General features: G+C 50.7%; 1 protein-coding gene across 1 annotated transcript; it reads right to left on the bottom strand.

Annotated features, from left to right (window-relative positions):
* Positions 1-875: 875 nt before the first annotated feature.
* Positions 876-15,395, bottom strand: ENO1 (enolase 1). Its single transcript, XM_081145313.1, has 12 exons — positions 14,901-15,395; positions 12,685-12,778; positions 10,001-10,096; positions 8,444-8,502; positions 6,789-6,858; positions 6,189-6,322; positions 5,580-5,802; positions 4,426-4,623; positions 3,421-3,622; positions 2,838-2,946; positions 2,516-2,574; positions 876-1,323 (listed from the first exon to the last, which is right to left on the bottom strand). The coding sequence occupies exons 2-12, from the start codon at positions 12,767-12,769 to the stop codon at positions 1,254-1,256; spliced, it is 1,305 nt and encodes a 434-aa protein (XP_081001439.1). The 5' UTR covers positions 12,770-12,778; positions 14,901-15,395; the 3' UTR covers positions 876-1,253.
* Positions 15,396-16,939: the final 1,544 nt, after the last annotated feature.

The following is a 16,939-nucleotide window of genomic DNA, read 5'->3' as shown; positions in this document are numbered from 1 at the left end:
ATCAGCTGACTTTAAATAGGAATTATCCTAGGTGATCTGTGCGGGCCTGGGGCTTCCTCCAAAGAAATTCTACCTGTGAAATGGCACTTCACCTGTGCCCTGGAGCTGTCCTGGTCACCTCCCTTCTGATTGATTGCCCTATGGATTTCGGATTTGCTCAGCCAAACCCCACAATCATGGAAGCAGATTCCTTGTGATAAATCTCTTAATACATGTATCTACACCCAGTGGCTCCTCTTGGCTTAAATCCTGATAGGTAAGCAATGAATAAGAACGTCCACCAGGGGGCCTCCTCGTCCTGACCGAACATTAAAATATAACTCAATAGACTTTGGTCAAATTATTTTAGGGGAAGAAAAGTAAAAATGCTAATAAAACACTAAACTTCAAGGGGCAGATAGCAAGCACACCATTTTGCGTCTCTCTTTACAATAAATGTGTTACCCCTTTACTCCAGGCCAGCTTTCTGCAATGTTAATGTCTGCATCACCCCTACCCAACACTGTGGGCATCAGCTATGCATAACTTTTGAGCACTTGAAATGAGGTCAGTCCCTGTGGTGAGACAATATGGTCACGTGACCTAGATGCCGCTGCCCCTGATAATCTGTAATAGCTCTGCATTTGTATTTTCTCTATAAGACACACAAACCTGAAGCCATACTCTGCCTCCCAGCTGACCCAATTTCTGTTGGACACGGCACTCCTCTCTTACCTAAACTGCCCTTCCAAGGTCTTAAGCAAATGTCAACGAACTCCTCAATCCTTTTCTCATGCCACAAAGCCTCTCTTGCAGGCCTATGGCGATGCCCCATGAACACCCAAGACACAAGGACAGAGACTCTGTCCTATAAGCACGTGTGCACAGACACAGAGTACTCCTACAGGACACTGAAGCCTTTTTATTTTGCACACAGAACCACTGGGGATCTTGCCTGTGGACACCTCGGAGATTACAATGTAGATACACTTGGCTCCAGACACTTGAGAAGCGAGGTGAGAAAAACAATGATTTGGGCCAATCACATGACTACAGGGCTAGGGTTTCCACCAGGGTTCCAGATGGTCAAGTTTGGCTTTTGTAGCAGTTCTAAGGAGGCAGAGAGACCACCGCAGGGAGGGGAGAGGGCAGTTAACTACCAGAGGCCCCTGCAAGTATTGGCTGGGGACCTTGAGCTGCCCGTTCAGACGCCAGGGACAGAGGTCTAATTAGCCGATTAGTGACTGCGGAGCTCGGGCTCATCTGCCCAGAGCTTAGTTGGCTAGGGGGTTTCTGAAGTTCCTGCCGGCAAACTTGGCCTTGCTGCCCAGTTCCTCTTCAATTCTTGGGAAGCAGGATAGAGGAGGGGGAGGGAAAAACAGAAGTCAAATCTCAACATAGTACATTCTCCCACCCAGAAGCTCAGACCCCCGTACCGCCTGGTCTGTACAACTCTCTCTCAAATCCTCTAAAATTGAGCATCTCTGAGATGCCGGAATAGAAGAGCATTCTGCTCTCTCCCACCCAATCCACCCAGCAGGTTGTCGTCCACCTGCAGCCCTGTCTCGTCTCCTCCTCTCCACCCCCCTCAATGTTTCTGAAGGACAAAATAGAAGAAATGTCATTACTGCTATTTTTTGAATATAAAAATTTTTTTAAATGAGAGGAAAATCCAGTTTCTTTAACAAATAGGCAGCATGGGAGAAAAAGGAGGGGAACTTAGTGTGAACACGGGATCCTGGGGAGACTGAAGAGATGACAGACTTGGCATTGACACTACAGACTTACTAACTTGGGGCACTAGTGATAAAGTGGTTATCTTAAAAATATCCTTATCTGGAAGGTATACATACTAAAGTACGTACAGGTGAAATCCTAAAATGCTTGGATTTGCTTTAAAAGCACAAATAGGGTGTAAAGAGACAAGTATGGAAGCACAGTGGCAGCTGCTGAGTCTGGGTGATGGGGAGAGGGCATACACTTAACTGTTCACTGTTTCTTTTATGCTTAAAATTTTCCAGGATAGTTTTAAAGTGAGGTGGGAGGACTTATAAAATGTTATTTTTCCCTGAAAGACTGAAAAAAATAACAAAAAAAGCAGGGGGTGGGGGTGGGAGGAGTCTCCCTGGGTTTGGCAGCCTCCTAAACATACACAGAGGACACAACCAAGACAAAAAGTGGGGGACCAGAACATCCCAAGGCAAAACCCTGTTTGCCCTTTGGCAATTTTCTTCATCTCTCTGAGCCCCAATGATTTCTTATCCACAGAACCGGGGTGCTAAATTAGATAATCATTAAGGCCCTTATACTTTTGATTGTTCAACGCGGAGCCTGTTCCCTCTCCCACCAGCAGATGGCAGCATTGTATGGACCAGGCTCCCGCTTTGGGGCCATGTCAAGAGGCACCTTAGGTTCCACACCCATCTCTGCTCCAGCCTAACACTGCTCAGGCCCCTTGACCTACGCTCGCTCCACAGAGCCAGGAGCGCCTAGCAGACGGCAGTGCCCACACACTCAGTGCAGGCATCCTCTTTACCTGAGGATCTGGTTGTACTTGGCCAAACGCTCAGATCGGCAAGGTGCACCAGTCTTGATCTGGGAGAAGAAAAGTCACATTTACTTACAGTGGACATGGACTCTTGGGAGGCATTTTGGGCAAGGGGAGTGCATCATGGCAAGAGAGAGAACAATTTCTTAATGAGGATCTCTGACCCCAGGAAGAAGGGGTTCAAAGGGGCACCCACAAAAAAAAAAAAAAAAAGGGAATCTAAGACCTCATTTGCCCCCAACTCCCCCATTCTGGAAGTTGAGGTCAGAGGAAGAAATAAGGACCAGCTTTCATTCCAGGGAGCTCATACCTGTCCAGTGCAGAGCCCCACCACCAGGTCGGCGATGAAGGTATCTTCGGTCTCCCCGGAGCGATGAGACACCATAACGCCCCACCCACTGGACTGGGCCAGCTTGCACCTAGAAACCAGGAAACAATCCAGATGCCACCGACTGCATTTCCACATGAACCCCTCTGGCCCTCCTGATGACGACTCACCATCCCTGGTAGGAGACTGGGGGGGGGGGGGGGTCAAGGCCCAGAAGTAGCCAGCCCAGGGAAGATGATGAACCTATCACTCCTCTGCACCCACAGGACCCTGGGACCTCATCAGCCCTTAGCCACATTTTAAAAACTGTGTTCAGCCTTCATAAAGGAAGCAAGACTCACTTCCTCTGATGTTCTCTGTGTGAAATTAAATTACAAGCCTAGGGCCACAAAGCGGTCAAGATTGGGCCACAACTGCCGAATGCCCTAGTCCGCTTGATGCCATGGCTTACTTTATAAGCCACCCAGAGTTCCAATGTGAAGCCCCATTCCAGCTCCAAGCAGGAGGGCTCTTATTCAGATCCACGGCCCCTCGCTCAGTGAGAATGCTCCCCAAGGGCACTTACGCCTGGATAGACTCCGTCACAGAGCCAATCTGGTTCACTTTGAGCAGGAGGCAGTTGCACGATTTCTCGCTCACGGCCTTGGCAATCCGCTTCGGGTTGGTCACTGTGAGGTCATCGCCCACCACCTGGATTCCTGCACTAGCTGTGAACTGGCGCCACGCTTCCCAGTCATCCTGGTCGAAGGGGTCTTCGATAGACACCACTGAGGAGAGGAGAGCCATGCCTCATCAGTGTGAGCCTCCCAGCCTGCTCAACAGCAACCCCAGTCTCATTTCCCTCCTGACTTGCAGCTCACCTGGCCTCGTACCTCTCACCTACAGGGCACAGGAACAGTTCCCCAGCTCATGTCTTTGAAACACCCTGCACCCCTAACCTACTCCTGTGACAGGGCACACAAATCATCCACAATCCTGGGACCCGCGATTAGTAACTGAGTGGGGTCCTTACCTGCCCAGGGTGGTTTGCATCTTGGTTCTACCTTGAGCAAGTTAATTAGCTCCGTGGTTACACACAGGGGTTTAGCAACAGCCTTCTGTCTGAAATCGTTCCACCATTTGCTGATTGCCCTTGGGCAACTTACTGACTGCTCTGTGCCTCTGTTCCTCTCTTATAAAGTGGTATTAAGAGTCCCTACCTATCCAATGTGCATGAAGTGAGCACAGGGCCTGCAGAAGCACCAGCTCAGTCAGCCTAACAAAGCTCGCTCTCCTCACCTGTATGACAAAAGCCAAGACTGCATTTGCTGGGACAGTAACAGAAAGCAGCCCCACTGTGTAAACAACTGTTACAGTGTCACTGCTAGCACAGCGGAACCGCCTGACTCCTCTCCTGTGAAGCCCTCTGCTCTCCGTGTGCATCTGAACTGGAAAAAGCCCGGCAGGGACGCTGCGCTGCAGCCACCCACCCACTCTCACACCAGCGCCATCACCACCAGGCTGAGTGCTGCGGCTGTCCTGCTGCGTGTCAGTGGCTGGAGAAGACAGACGGTGCCCCGAAAGCACTCACCTGGGTAGTCCTTGATGAAGGACTTGTACAGGTTGGCCAGCTCATCATGGGTGATGTACCTGCGGGGGTCATCGGGTGACTTGAAATCCAGGTCATACTTTCCAGACTTGAAGAACTCAGAAGCAGCTACGTCCATGCCAATGACCACCTTATCGGTGTAGCCGGCTTTCCCAATGGCATGCTTTAGCAGCTCCAGGGCTGCAAAGAAACAGCCAGCAACAAGTTTGGCAACCAGTCAGGAAGAGATAAAGCTTTTCTTTAATAGCTGCCAAATGAAAACTCTAACAAAGACCAAGAGGCGCTCTGGCCCCAATCATCAGTTTCAAAAATTCCAGTTCCGTTTTTCTGCTATGGGGCAAGAAACCATTGGTCAGCACCCTTAGTGCGGGGAAATTCAATCCTAACTCTAAGAAAAAGGCTCTCGGTGACACATGCTCCCAGACTTAGCACCCAGGAGCACTGTGCTGGCCAAGACACAGTTACAGTGACCAGCTGAGATCAGCTGTCCCGAGGACCAGGGCTTTAAATAGAGCAGAGCTGGGAGCCAAGAGGGAGCCCGGTGGAGGGGAGCCCAGGACAGGAGTCCTGTCTCCAGAGCCCAGGCTCAGGCTCTGCCTCACTTGGCAGTGCTGTCCATAGGGAAATTGACAAACACATGTGGCTCCTGTTCTACAGCAAAAATCCCCAACCTTGTTTGCTTTCTGTAACCTCTACTCAATTCTCACACTGAAATCTGTGCCTAAGGATTCACAGCAAAACAGCTTGTGTGAGCATCCCAGTGGCCGAAAGATCTATAGTGATCACAGTCCTGAGCAGACAGCATCTCCTCAAACACAGAGCAGTTTTCAAACCCTTGCCATAGCCAGATGGAGCAAAAGAAATAAACTTCCTCTATACCCCACCAACCCAATATGAGCAAACCATCAGGCCATTCAGAAGTTCAATAAGGAAATTCCTATTTTTAAAAAAAATGAAGTGCAAGCTCCCACATGCCTCCCCAAACTGCAGTTTTGCACTTTGACACTTGCTGAATGAAAGGTGGAAAGAGCATTGGCTCTCTGGTGGCAGGTGTGGAAGACCCGTTCACGGGGTGGGGTGGGGGGATGAAGGGACAGCATGGCAGAACTCGGGGACCAGTCCCTCTAGAGCCTCACCTTCTTTATTCTCCAGGATGTTAGGGGCAAAGCCACCTTCGTCCCCCACGTTGGTGGCATCTTTCCCATACTTGTCCTTGATGACATTCTTCAGGTTGTGGTAAACCTCTGCTCCAATGCGCATGGCTTCCCTGAAGTTGGCGGCACCAACGGGGAGGATCATGAACTCCTGCATGGCCAGCTTGTTGCCGGCGTGAGAACCACCGTTGATGACGTTGAAAGCCTGGGCAGAGACAGAGAGAAGCATAGATCAGCCCAGAGAAGCCCACCAAATGGCAAGCCACCCAACGTCCAACTGCACGGCCACGTTTGGCTGTGAATGCTCCCTGGGCACCCTTGGTAACTGCAACCACCACCACCAGAGGCGCTCAGCCTTCTAAGCACCAGCTACTCTCTCAGTGAATGCACACAGCCCAGCAAGTACGATTTTCATCCCCGCATCATCCATAAAGGGCTTGAGGGCAGGGAAATTGAGTCACCCACCTGAGACCTCCAGAGCCTTCGAACATCCACCAAGTAGGGAGTCACAGGTGGATGGGTTCAAGATGTGGGTGGTCTCTGGTCCCCACAAGAAAACTAATGCTCCCAACCCCTAACGAAGCTACTTACCGGAACTGGCAGGATGACCTCGGTATTGCCAGCCAGGTCAGCAATGTGGCGGTACAGGGGCACCCCCTTCTCAACAGCCCCAGCCTTGCAGACTGCCAGGGACACTCCCAGAATGGCATTCGCACCAAACTTAGCTAGAACAGAACAGAGTTAAATTGAGGTGTTTCTAACTCATTAACCTTCCTCCTGCTGGCCTTCCCGCCTGAGTATTCCCTTGGATTATACCCTGGCTCTTTCCTTCTCATCTTATTTACTTCCCACGTTCAAGCTAGAAATGCAAATGGCATTCCATGTGGACCCACCTGCTTTTTCCTCTAAAGAAAGCCCTTTCTGTGGTGTGTGGAACTCTGGCAAATTCCACAAACTGCTTGACTTAGTATAAAGGACTGCTCTCTTCTGAGTAACCCTCAGACACGCTGCTGTCACCTGGCTACGCTCCCGACATTTAAAACCGTGATTTAAGGCGAAGCAAGGAAATTAGGAGACGATAGACATTCATGAGGCTCACTGTTGGGGACTACACAACCTCCCCAAAGGATTAAAAAGTCTTCAGGAGACACCACAAGCTCCCTGGCAAGGCTTCCACCTCAGACCACTCACACTTGTTCTCTGTCCCGTCCATCTCCAGCATCAGCTTGTCAATCTTCTCCTGCTCCACAACGCTCAGCTTCTACAGGGAGAAGAGAAGGGGTGATGTCACTCTACTTGTATGGCCTTCGCACCCATCATGGCAGTGATACCATTTGGAACTGTGCAAAGTCCAAATCACTTCTACATTATATGTTTGACAAAAAAGGGAAAGAAATTCCAGAGAAAATGGGAGACACAAAACTGCCCTTTATTTGTTTTAATACTGGCTGGCATTTCTCGAAGCACTAGGGAGCCAACAAAGAAATACATAAGACATGGTCCTTGTGTGCAGAGGTTAGTCTACCTAGGGAGTCCTAAGTTACACTATACACAAGACAGAATCGACTGGTGCATGCTAAATAAGGTATTACTTAAAAAGTAGTGTGACTTTCTGGGCAATAATCAACAATTCATTGTTCACTCAAATGAGCTATGCTCTTCAAAGGCAGGCTCTACACTCAATAGTGTCACTCCTGGCAATTCTCAGTGACAGCAAACCAGCAGTGATGGGAGATCAAGATGAATACTTTTGGTGAGATTATAAAGTAATAAAATTGGTATCACTTTAAAAACTTTACAACTGAATCATAATAATGTACTTTGTTACTTGTAATGTTCTTTCTATAAAACTCAAATATAAAACCATACATAACTCCACCATGCCATAGCAACAATTTGGCATCTTTTGATCTTTGGCAAGGCGTATGTGGAAAAAGTCAGCAGTTACTTAAGCAGATGGCTTCAGGGACCAGCTCTCACTAAGAGCCAGGTAAGGGCACCAAGGCACCAAGAATGGGGGTGTGTGGAGGTGCCCGGGAGACTGGGACGGAGGGTGTGTGCAGGCAGGGCAGTAACGAGAAACTGTCTGGGGACCAATTACAGAGTGCCGCAAAGACCAGGCCAAAATAAGCCAGCCAGGGAGACACCTTTAGAGGAGCCACCAGCCACTGGCACACAGGCTGAATTCAAGGGGGGCAGGACCACACCCAAGGACAGACCAGGAGGCTGTGGCAAGCTTGGGATTTGAGAAAGCTCCTTCAGCGCGGGGTGGGGGGTGGGGGGTGGGGGTGGTGTGTGTGTGTGTCTGTGTGTGTGTGTTTCAAATCATTCGCCCTATGCAAGGGCCACAGGAGTTCTGGAGGGAAAATAATGAGGCAAAACTGCTGAGTAGCTGCGCTGTTGGGTCCCAGCCCCACTGCACCTACAGCAGCTGTACCTTTAGTATGTCTGACACACTGAGATCCCAAGGAAGACTGAACAAGAGCTCACTGTTAAAAAGTCAGTAGAACGATGGTAAATAATTCCACAGTTCATGAAAAATGAGTCAGTCACCATGGATACTACGTCCAACACCCCTGGGCGTTAACGTCCCAAAGGGCAAGATGGCTGGAGGGGAAAGTTAAGGCTGTACGGCAGCCTCCCACCCCTCTGCTCCAATTCCATGCTCGGTTAGACGTGGACACGCAGGGGGTGGGTTAGAAAAGGCAAAAATAGCCTCATGCCGATAGGGAATCCAACTGGCTTCTTCAGCGCTCAGAATAAGCTCTTCTGTAAACAGGAAAGACCACTGGCCTGGGAGAGCTGATGGAATTACTATTCATTAGTTATCAGGAGGCAGGTCCTACCTTGCTAATCAGGGCAGGTGCAATAGTTTTATTGATGTGCTCAACAGCCTTGGAGACACCTAGAAGGAGCAATCAAATCAAATTACTGACATTAATGAAAAACAGGCTTGAGGGCATTGCTGGAGAGAACCATCGATGCGAACCCAGCTAGTCCGAAGCCCACCAAAGACCTTCAATGGCACCTCCTTCAAATCCCCATCTCTCTCTCCCCCCAAAATCAAAGGACTTTCTGGCCCAGTCTGAGTGCTCTCACCTAGGACCCTGGGGTTAGAGATGCACACAGAGGGGAGGTTAGTTGGCAGAGACCATGCACTGGAAGCACCAACAGCAGAAACTCAAGGGTGTGCAATGCATTACCTGCGTGCACAAGGCTGGTGCCAGGAACTCATTAATATACTTAACAGGTCTGGAGACACCTGACAGTGGAGATTGACAGAGAAGAGAAGAGAAAGGGTGTGAAGGACAGCGAGTGAGAGGACACAAGGCGGGAGAATACTGCAGGGACCGTGAGTTCACCCTCGTTACAGTCAAGGCACAGCGCTGTCCTGCTTTAGACAAGTATGCGCCTGGGCTTTGGGCCACTGTAACCCGTGGGAGGGCCCTTTGTGTAGGACTGAGAACACGGCCTGTATACAGCACAATCACTGGGACTCCCCCTGCAGCCTTCTTAGACTTTTTTTCTTTTTTGCCCCCACCCCCTCCCTCCCCGCCTGCAGGTATCCTGTGGCCCTTTGTGGGCCACAAACTGTGATAATACTGTAAGATTTTTCTGCATCTCCAGAAGAACCAATTTCTACTCCCTGGGGTGCTCCCCCACCCCCACTGAAAATGCATGGTCCAACCCTCTCTTTTCTGTAATTTGGTTCTAGCGACAGAATGATGAACTAGCCCCCCAGACGCCAGCTCTGCCAGAGTGCTGCTTGTCAATTCAACAAAGATCAAGCTACAACCACTGATCTGTAAGGCACTGTTAGCCAGACCTTCCAGATACTTCCCTTCTAGACCTTTGAAGAGGGCTGATGGTCTGGAAGGCCCTCAGAGCCCTCCCGGGAGATTGGCAAGGCTTTTTCATTAGTATTAATCAACATGTCTTCTTATCTGGATTTTTTGGCCTACCCAGTTTTTCAGACTTGAAACAAGCCACAATAGAAACAAGCATTAAAATGCTTGCTGAAGCGCTGGCCCATACGGCTCAGTTGGTTGGAGCGTTGTTCCATACACCAAATGGTGGTGGGGTGTTCCTGGTCAGGGCACATACCTAGGTTGTGGGTTCAATCCTTGGTCAGGGTGAGTACGGGAGGCAACCGATACCAATTTTTCTTTCTCTCTCTCTAAAAACAAACAAAACACCCCCACTGGGGAGTTTACAGGCGTAGGAACCCCCGAGTCAATAGGCAACCCTCCAGCTCTTCTGTGTGTGGGGTACATGCTTGCCACAACACGGTGGGCCACACCTGAGGCTTCCCACTCTCAAATACAGGCCACACAGAGTGGAAGGAGGCTGTGACAGGCTGGGAGCAGCCATGCTCAAGGCAGGTGGTGGGTGCTGACTCTTACCCTTCCCCATATAGCGCGTCTTGTCATTGTCCCGAAGCTCTAGAGCCTCATAGATACCAGTTGAGGCACCACTGGGCACAGCAGCTCTGAAGAGACCTGGGTGTTAATGGGGGGGGGGGGGGGGGGCGGGGGGAAGAAAAAACAGTAATGGTTAAGAAACAGTCCCAGCCCTCCCCCACACCCCTCCCCCCACCATGGCATAGGTTAGGAAATACTGTTACTTCCTTCCAGCAACAGGGAGACTCAGATGTCTGTTGTTCCTGCCTTTCACATCTGCATGATTCTGCAATACAGACCCTACAGCAAAGCTGATGAATTTCTCCAGTTTAAAAGGAAAGCTCTAGAGCAGAGCTTCTCAAACTCTAATGTGCATATGTATCACCTGGGGATCTTGTGAAGCTTCAGACTGCAAACCCAGAGCTCTGAGAGTCTGCGTCTCTTAACAAGCCCATGCAGAGCTGGTGCCCTGCAGCTGGTCCATGGACCACCCCATGTGAGCCACTTATGGGATTTACAATGTTCTAGCAGCTATGGTGAAGTTGAAAATTAAAAACAGGAAATAAATTTAATATATCTTATTTAGCCCAATATACCCAAGACATTATTATTTCAACATGTAATCAATAGAAACATTATGAGGTATTTTAGACACTCCAGCTCGAGAGCACTGTTGCTAAGTCATCCTTGGACAACTTTGAGATCAGTCGCCAGCTTTCAAGTCTTCAAAGCATTGGCTTAAAAGGAATCTCTGGCTTAGTTGTTCCCACTTAAGCAGTGATAGTGCTACTTGGGGGTTCAAGAAACCAGAAAACAGGATTGGGGGGGAAAGGGAATAAAGGTGCAGAGTTTAATGACACCAGAACACAATAAAGCACTGAACCACGGTCTTGCAGATACAGAAACCAGCCATCCGGCTAAACCTAAAGGAAAATGGCAAATCCTGGAGAGACAGGAAGGTTTGTGGGAGCAGTTAAGTGCAAGCAGCCTCCTCAATCTACTTGGAACCATAAGGCATTTCCCCACCTGAGGTCTGTGAAGAACTGGTGGGTGTGTGAAGGCAAATGAACAAAGAAAAGAAACCAGCCAGGAACTGTAATCAGATGATCCTTTAGTTAGCCTGTGCCGCTGCCAGGGTTGTGTGAGTGGGACACATGTCCTTCCTGACACAGGCCTGGCTTTCTAGTATCCATCAGGTACTGGACCAGGTGAAGAAGTGGCAAAAGCAAGAGTGACCCTAATGTGACCTATGGACTTTGGGCGACAAAGTGTCAGGGCAGGTTTGATTATAACAATGGACCATTCTGGTGGGGGATGCTGACAGTCGGGTACACGGAAACTCTCTGCACCTTCCACTCAATTCTGCTGTGAACGTAAAACTGCTCTATAAAGTAAATTCTAGGAAAGAAAGACAATGATGGAAGACTAACAAATCCATTTCCTGTTTTATTTGAAAAGGATTAAGAAACACAAGAGGGAAAGCTCCACTTACTAAAATTTTTAAAAATAACAATTTTAGTCATTTAAATAAGTGTTTCAAAGAAAAGGGTCCCACTCCCGACAATCTTCTTGTTTCTTGGGTTTTTTCATTGTTGTTTCAAGTCCATTAATTTCCAAGTGGAAAGTCCCACCAGCTGACTGAGCAAGCCAATCTCCTAAGTTGCAAGGAAGTTCTCAGCATCCTTGGAGGGCCCACGGAACTGGCGCTAAGCCCAAGCTCAGAGGGAACCCTACTCTGGAGCCCCCACCAGAGTGTAATCACAGGCAGACATCCAGACTCAAGGGCCTCCTTTTCCTGGGCAAGGAGGAGAGGACAAGAGGGGCAGGGCTGGAGGTTCCACAGCCAGGCCTGTGAGTCATGTTTGTGACTCAGCTCTGACTGGCAAGTGTTCACGTGTTAGCACCACTGGGTGATTCTGCCCAACCCTCCTCCAACTTCACCCACTACGCCCATTTAGAAGATAGCTGAGACACTGGCAAAGGTAACAGGGCTACAGAAGAACTTCTAAGAGTCCCCATTTTATTCTTTTTTCAAGAGGGCAAACTCTTCCTAGGAGGACTTACAGCAGGTAAAAAATAAAGGCCTTCAGAATAGCCCAACACCCAAAAAGAAAGCCTGTCCCCAATCTTGCCCTGGTCAGTGTGGCTAAGTGGTTAGAGCATGGCCCGCACACCGAAGGGTCCCAAGTTTGATTCCCGGTCAAGGGCACGTGCCTGGGTTGCAGGTTAGATCCCCAGCCCCAGTCGGGGCAAGTTCAGGAGGCGACCAATTGATGTTTCTCTCTCCCTCCTTCCTAGTCTCTCTCTGTACAAGCAATGGAAAAAATATCCTCAGCTGAGGATTAAAAAAAAAAAGAAAACTGTCCCTGATCCTTGGTTTAAGAGAATTTCAGGAAGCAAAGATGACAGTGCTACATTTACACTTGCTTATTTGGTCGCATCAAGCTGCAAAGCAAACTAATGATGGGTCCTTTTAGGGATAAGATATGACCTTACTTCCCCACCTCACTGACCCAGGAAGCAGCAAGACAAAGACTCCTGCCTTACAACTCCCAGCCCCAGGCAGGAATCATATGTGCAGACAAGAAAGAAAGGTATTTAGAGTAAGACTTTTTTCTGTCACTTCAAGAAAGTTTTCAAAAATGGAGTGTAGTGCAAGGAACCAGAGAAACAGAGGTGGCACATACCTTTTGAAGTGTAGAGATCCACCTCAACAGTGGGGTTCCCACGAGAGTCGAAGATCTCTCTGGCATGCACCTTCAGAATAGACATGGTGAATTTCTGCAGGGAAAGAGTTCACATAATGAACCACAATGCAGCCTTGGCTCATTCACTCAAGGGGTCACTTCTGAGGATTCCTAGACTAGAAAGAACCTGCCCTAGACTAAACACTGGATGCAGGAAGGCTGGCTAGAGTGGGAAAAGCCTGCTGGGAAGCAGTGGGAAGTGCTCCTAGAAAAACAGGTCAGGCCCAGCTCTGCAAGGCCTTAAACTCCAGCAGTGGAGTCCTTGTCCCACAAGCAAAGGAAGCCTGAAAAGGTGTGTGCCAGAGAAAAATAAAATCCAGCAAGAAAGATTAATGTGTTGATGGAGAATGACCCAAGGGGGACTGATGGAAACTAATTATCGTCATTAGTTAACAGTGAGGATTGGCATGAACATGGGAAGGGACCAAGGGGACAGGAAGGTCACAGACAAAGCCACCTAGGACTAAATATGGGGGCGAGGGGGTGGGGACAGGAGGAAAATCTGGTTCGTAGTGAAGCCGTGGTTAAAAGTTTGGGACATATTTCATCAAGTTAAACGTGAAGTTTAGTAGGACGTTCAACTGGTGGATATTAGATAATCGGGGAGCTCCTTGGTCTGTGCACTGTGATCTTTGTACTGCCAGTTTCTGGGCCTTTCAAAACTCACAGTACTTGGGTCTTTAGCAAGATAAGGACACGTCAATAATGACACCTAATTAGTATTTCTTCCAAAGGGCATCTTACCCCATTTAAAAAACTTAATTATGAACTGTCATGATTTCTCAATAGATCTTTGAGCACCAGGACACTCCAAGGTAAGAGTCTTTCTTTGAATACACCATAAAAAAAAAAAAATGCAGCGACAAAGAACAAACAGCAAGTCTTCAAAGCAAGCCCCTCTCCCCCAATTCTCTCCAAGGAAGAAACCGAGCCACCCACAGGACGGCGTGTGGATGGGAGGAACTGAGTTAGCGTTCAGAAGCCATTATCTAGCTGCGCTCCCTCCAGCACACGCTCTGGAATGTTCTGAAGCAGCAAATGGCATCCCTTTTTTATTTCAAGTTTCAAAACTATATGCTGAAGTCACTTGTGGGGTTTTGCTGCCTGTGTAACAACGGAGTTTTAGTCGCGAGCAGATAAAAAGGTGTCTGATTCTTATCTACCAATTTACAAAAAAGGCGATTTGTTTAAGCACAGGTTTTAGTTCTGATGCACTGTTTCAACACCTCTTCACTACACTACCTCAATCTACAGGTGCAAGGGCTCGTTTTTTGTTTCATTTCAACGGTGTAAGACACGGTAATCAACTTATATCACCGCGTGAAAATAAAAAGTCAAGTCTTTCAACTGGATGGAGAAAAAAAATTCATTACAGCTCGGGGAGCACAGGAAGGAAGATTGGTCTCATCAGGAGTCCTCACAGCTTTCCATCTCCCGGGACCAAATCCCGGGCCCGGGCGGCAGGAGCGGACCACGCGGTCGGTGCCCACGGAGCCCCGGGGCAGGTCACCCAGCGGCCCACACCGCCCGAGCGAGGGCCACGCCGCGGGGAGAGCGGGCAACCCGCAACTTCCTTACAATACTATCCTTTTTTTTTTTTTGTCTGATCAGGGCCGACTGCGGGCGGGCGGCCAGCCCGGGGGGCCGGGAAAGGTCGACCGGAGGGCTTCCCAATTAGCCACCGGCTCCGCTCCGGTCGCCCCGAGAATAAGCACCTTCTCAAGTTATATCAGCCACCGCTCATTCCAGCCCGGACACTCGGCCGCCAACCGCGGGCCGACGGCCACCTGCGGGCAGCTGGGGCAGCTGGTGGGGGAGGGGGCCGGGCGCTCCCCGCGCATCCCCGCGGTCCCGGCCCCTGGCTCCATTTTAGGAAGGGCCTGGCTGCAACACGCACCCGGGCTAGGCCTGCATCTCCCCCCGAGCCTTCCCCCCTCAGCGCCCTCGGCGGCCTGCGCGGTCGATGCCTGACCTCTCAGTCCAGTTATGTGGCCCCGCGACTCCGTCATCACAGGTCGATCCCTCCGGAGGAGGCCGGCGCCGCGCCCCCGCCTCAGGCAGCACAGCGGGCGCGGGGAGGCCGGGCTGGCACGCGCCGGCCCCCGCCTCCGGACGACCCACGCGCCCTGCCAGGTAGCCCTTCCGCGAGCCCTTACCTGGCCGCTGGATGTCTCCGCCCGGGAAAGAAGCAAAGCGTTGCGGACACACGAGGCGAGCGTTAGGTCTCAAGGTCTGGGCGCTGCGAGGTCCCGGAGCTCGTCTCCGCGCCGACTGCCCGGACTTCCTGCCCAGCTCGGGAGGCCCCGCCCACCTCCCGCCCCCTCCGCGCGGCCTCGCCATTGGCCCGCCGCCTGTCGCTCAGGGCCTCGCCTACCCGGAAAGGGGGAGAGTTCGGCCCCCTGCAGCTGCCGGGAGAAGGGGGGGCGACGACCCGCGGAGGTGGGTCCCCGCAGGGCTGGGGGCCCCTGGCTCCCCGGCCGCCGTAGGGGGTGCGGGGGAGCCCCCACCCCGCTTTACGGCCGCCGCCCCGTTGAGACCCTGGACTCGCGGGCTCTGCGGCTCCGGCACCACCGGGAGGGGCGTGGCGGCGCGGCCGGCATGAGGCTCGGGGCGTCCATCACGTCCTCCGAGTCCCGCACGCGCGCAGCGTCGCTCGGGCGCCGCACGTCCGGCCCACGACCTTGATGACGACCTTGGTGACGACCATCGCGGCCCGCCCCCTCCTCCCCTCCCCCCTCCCGCCCGGCAGCGTGGCGTCCGCGGCCCGGTGGGCGCAGAGACGAAGGCGGCCTTGCGGAGCCGCGCCCGGGGGCCTCGAGCGCCCGCCCGCCGGCCTGGGGGACCCCGCCCTTGGCCCCTGTGCTAGGGTCAGGCCCGGTGGCCGACAGGAAGGTCACTTCTCTTTAGCCGCGGCGCAGACTTGCTGAGCGCCCCCTGCGCCCCCGGTGCGGGTTCCTTCTCTACTCCTGCTAACGCTGCCTCTCGGAAGGGGGCGTCCTCTCCCCCCTTCCCTCCGCGGGGGGTCACATCCACTGGGCTTGCGCGGGTCATGATTTGGACCCGAGTTGCACACGGATGCGGGGTGTTTTTTCCCCACAAAGTCCAAAACAGGTAGCAGTCCGACCAATGAAAAACAGGAAGGTGTGAGTGCCGTGATTTTACCGTTCTGACCAAGAAAGAACTGTTGCACATTTGATTTTTTAAAATATGATTTTCTTGATTTCAGAGAGAGGGAGAGAGAGAAACATCTATGATGAGAGGCGTTGATTGGCAGCCTCCTACACGTCCCGCACCCCTCCCCACTGGTGACCTAGCTTGCGACCCTGACCAGAATCTAACCGTGACCTTCTGGGTCGTGGGTCAGAGCTCAACCACTGAGCCACCCGCCAGGCTGATACACATTTAAAACCTGCAGCACGTGCCTCCACTCCAAGTGGGCGCTGAGACCATCACTTCCTTTCCTAGTATAGTTATTTTTGTATTTCTCCGCCTTCCTCTTGGTCTGTATGTCTGAAGGCTAAAAACAGTGCCAGTCTTTACATATTTTACGTGCGTAGAGCCATCCAAATGTGTATTTGAATTTAATTATGATTTCTTCTGGTCAGCTGCAAAAACTGCCTTTCTTCCTTAATTTCTAGCATTTTTATTTTTTTTTAATCCCCTGAGCTTCTACTGCCTTAGGTTTCAAGGCCTTCAGTAAGGTGAAGAAGACCTATTGAACACATGGCATTTGTTTTCCATCAGCTGAGAAGCAAGGACTTTAGGATTAAATTCAGCAAAAAAGCAACAAGGAAATTATAAAATGTTTCCTAAAGAATTAGGTGAATTTTGCAAGCAGAGTTTGTGATTTCACCAGCAAAACACTGCTTAAAACCAAGATCCCAGCCCTATGACTCAGCAGCTATATCAACAGTCAGTATCTCTTAAATCGTCTCTACAGAAATCAGACAGTTACAGCTCTTATTTTCAGAGAAATTTTAAGGTGTGGCCTGAAAAGACTCCAAAATAAGCTTTCATTTTACATTTAAATGGTTAGAGAGAGATAGCTCTTATAACTGCTCTCTGGCCAGAACCAGTGATTCCTAGCAGCAAATCAAATGTAGAACCTGGTCACAGACAGCTGCTGTTGCAAGATTCTTGGGGTCACAGCACAGCATTCTGACACTTCGACCTCAAATTGTAGCTCAAACGTTAA

Source organism: Miniopterus schreibersii (genome assembly GCF_964146895.1).
Source record: "Miniopterus schreibersii genome assembly, chromosome: 8".
NCBI classification, from domain to species: domain Eukaryota; kingdom Metazoa; phylum Chordata; class Mammalia; order Chiroptera; family Miniopteridae; genus Miniopterus; species Miniopterus schreibersii.
The sequence above is the reverse complement of the archived record's forward strand: the minus strand, read 5'-3'. Positions and strand labels throughout refer to the sequence as shown.

Bases quoted from the DNA above. Each gene is read 5' to 3' on its own strand.
- ENO1 (XM_081145313.1), bottom strand. From the start codon at position 12,769: ATGTCTATTCTGAAGGTGCATGCCAGAGAGATCTTCGACTCTCGTGGG. The intron at 6,859-8,443 runs GTAGGACCTGCC...TTCTCCCTGTAG, and splicing joins CACCTGCCCTGATTAGCAAG to AAGCTGAGCGTTGTGGAGCA. The intron at 3,623-4,425 runs GTGAGTGCTTTC...TCCTCTCCTCAG, and splicing joins CTTCATCAAGGACTACCCAG to TGGTGTCTATCGAAGACCCC.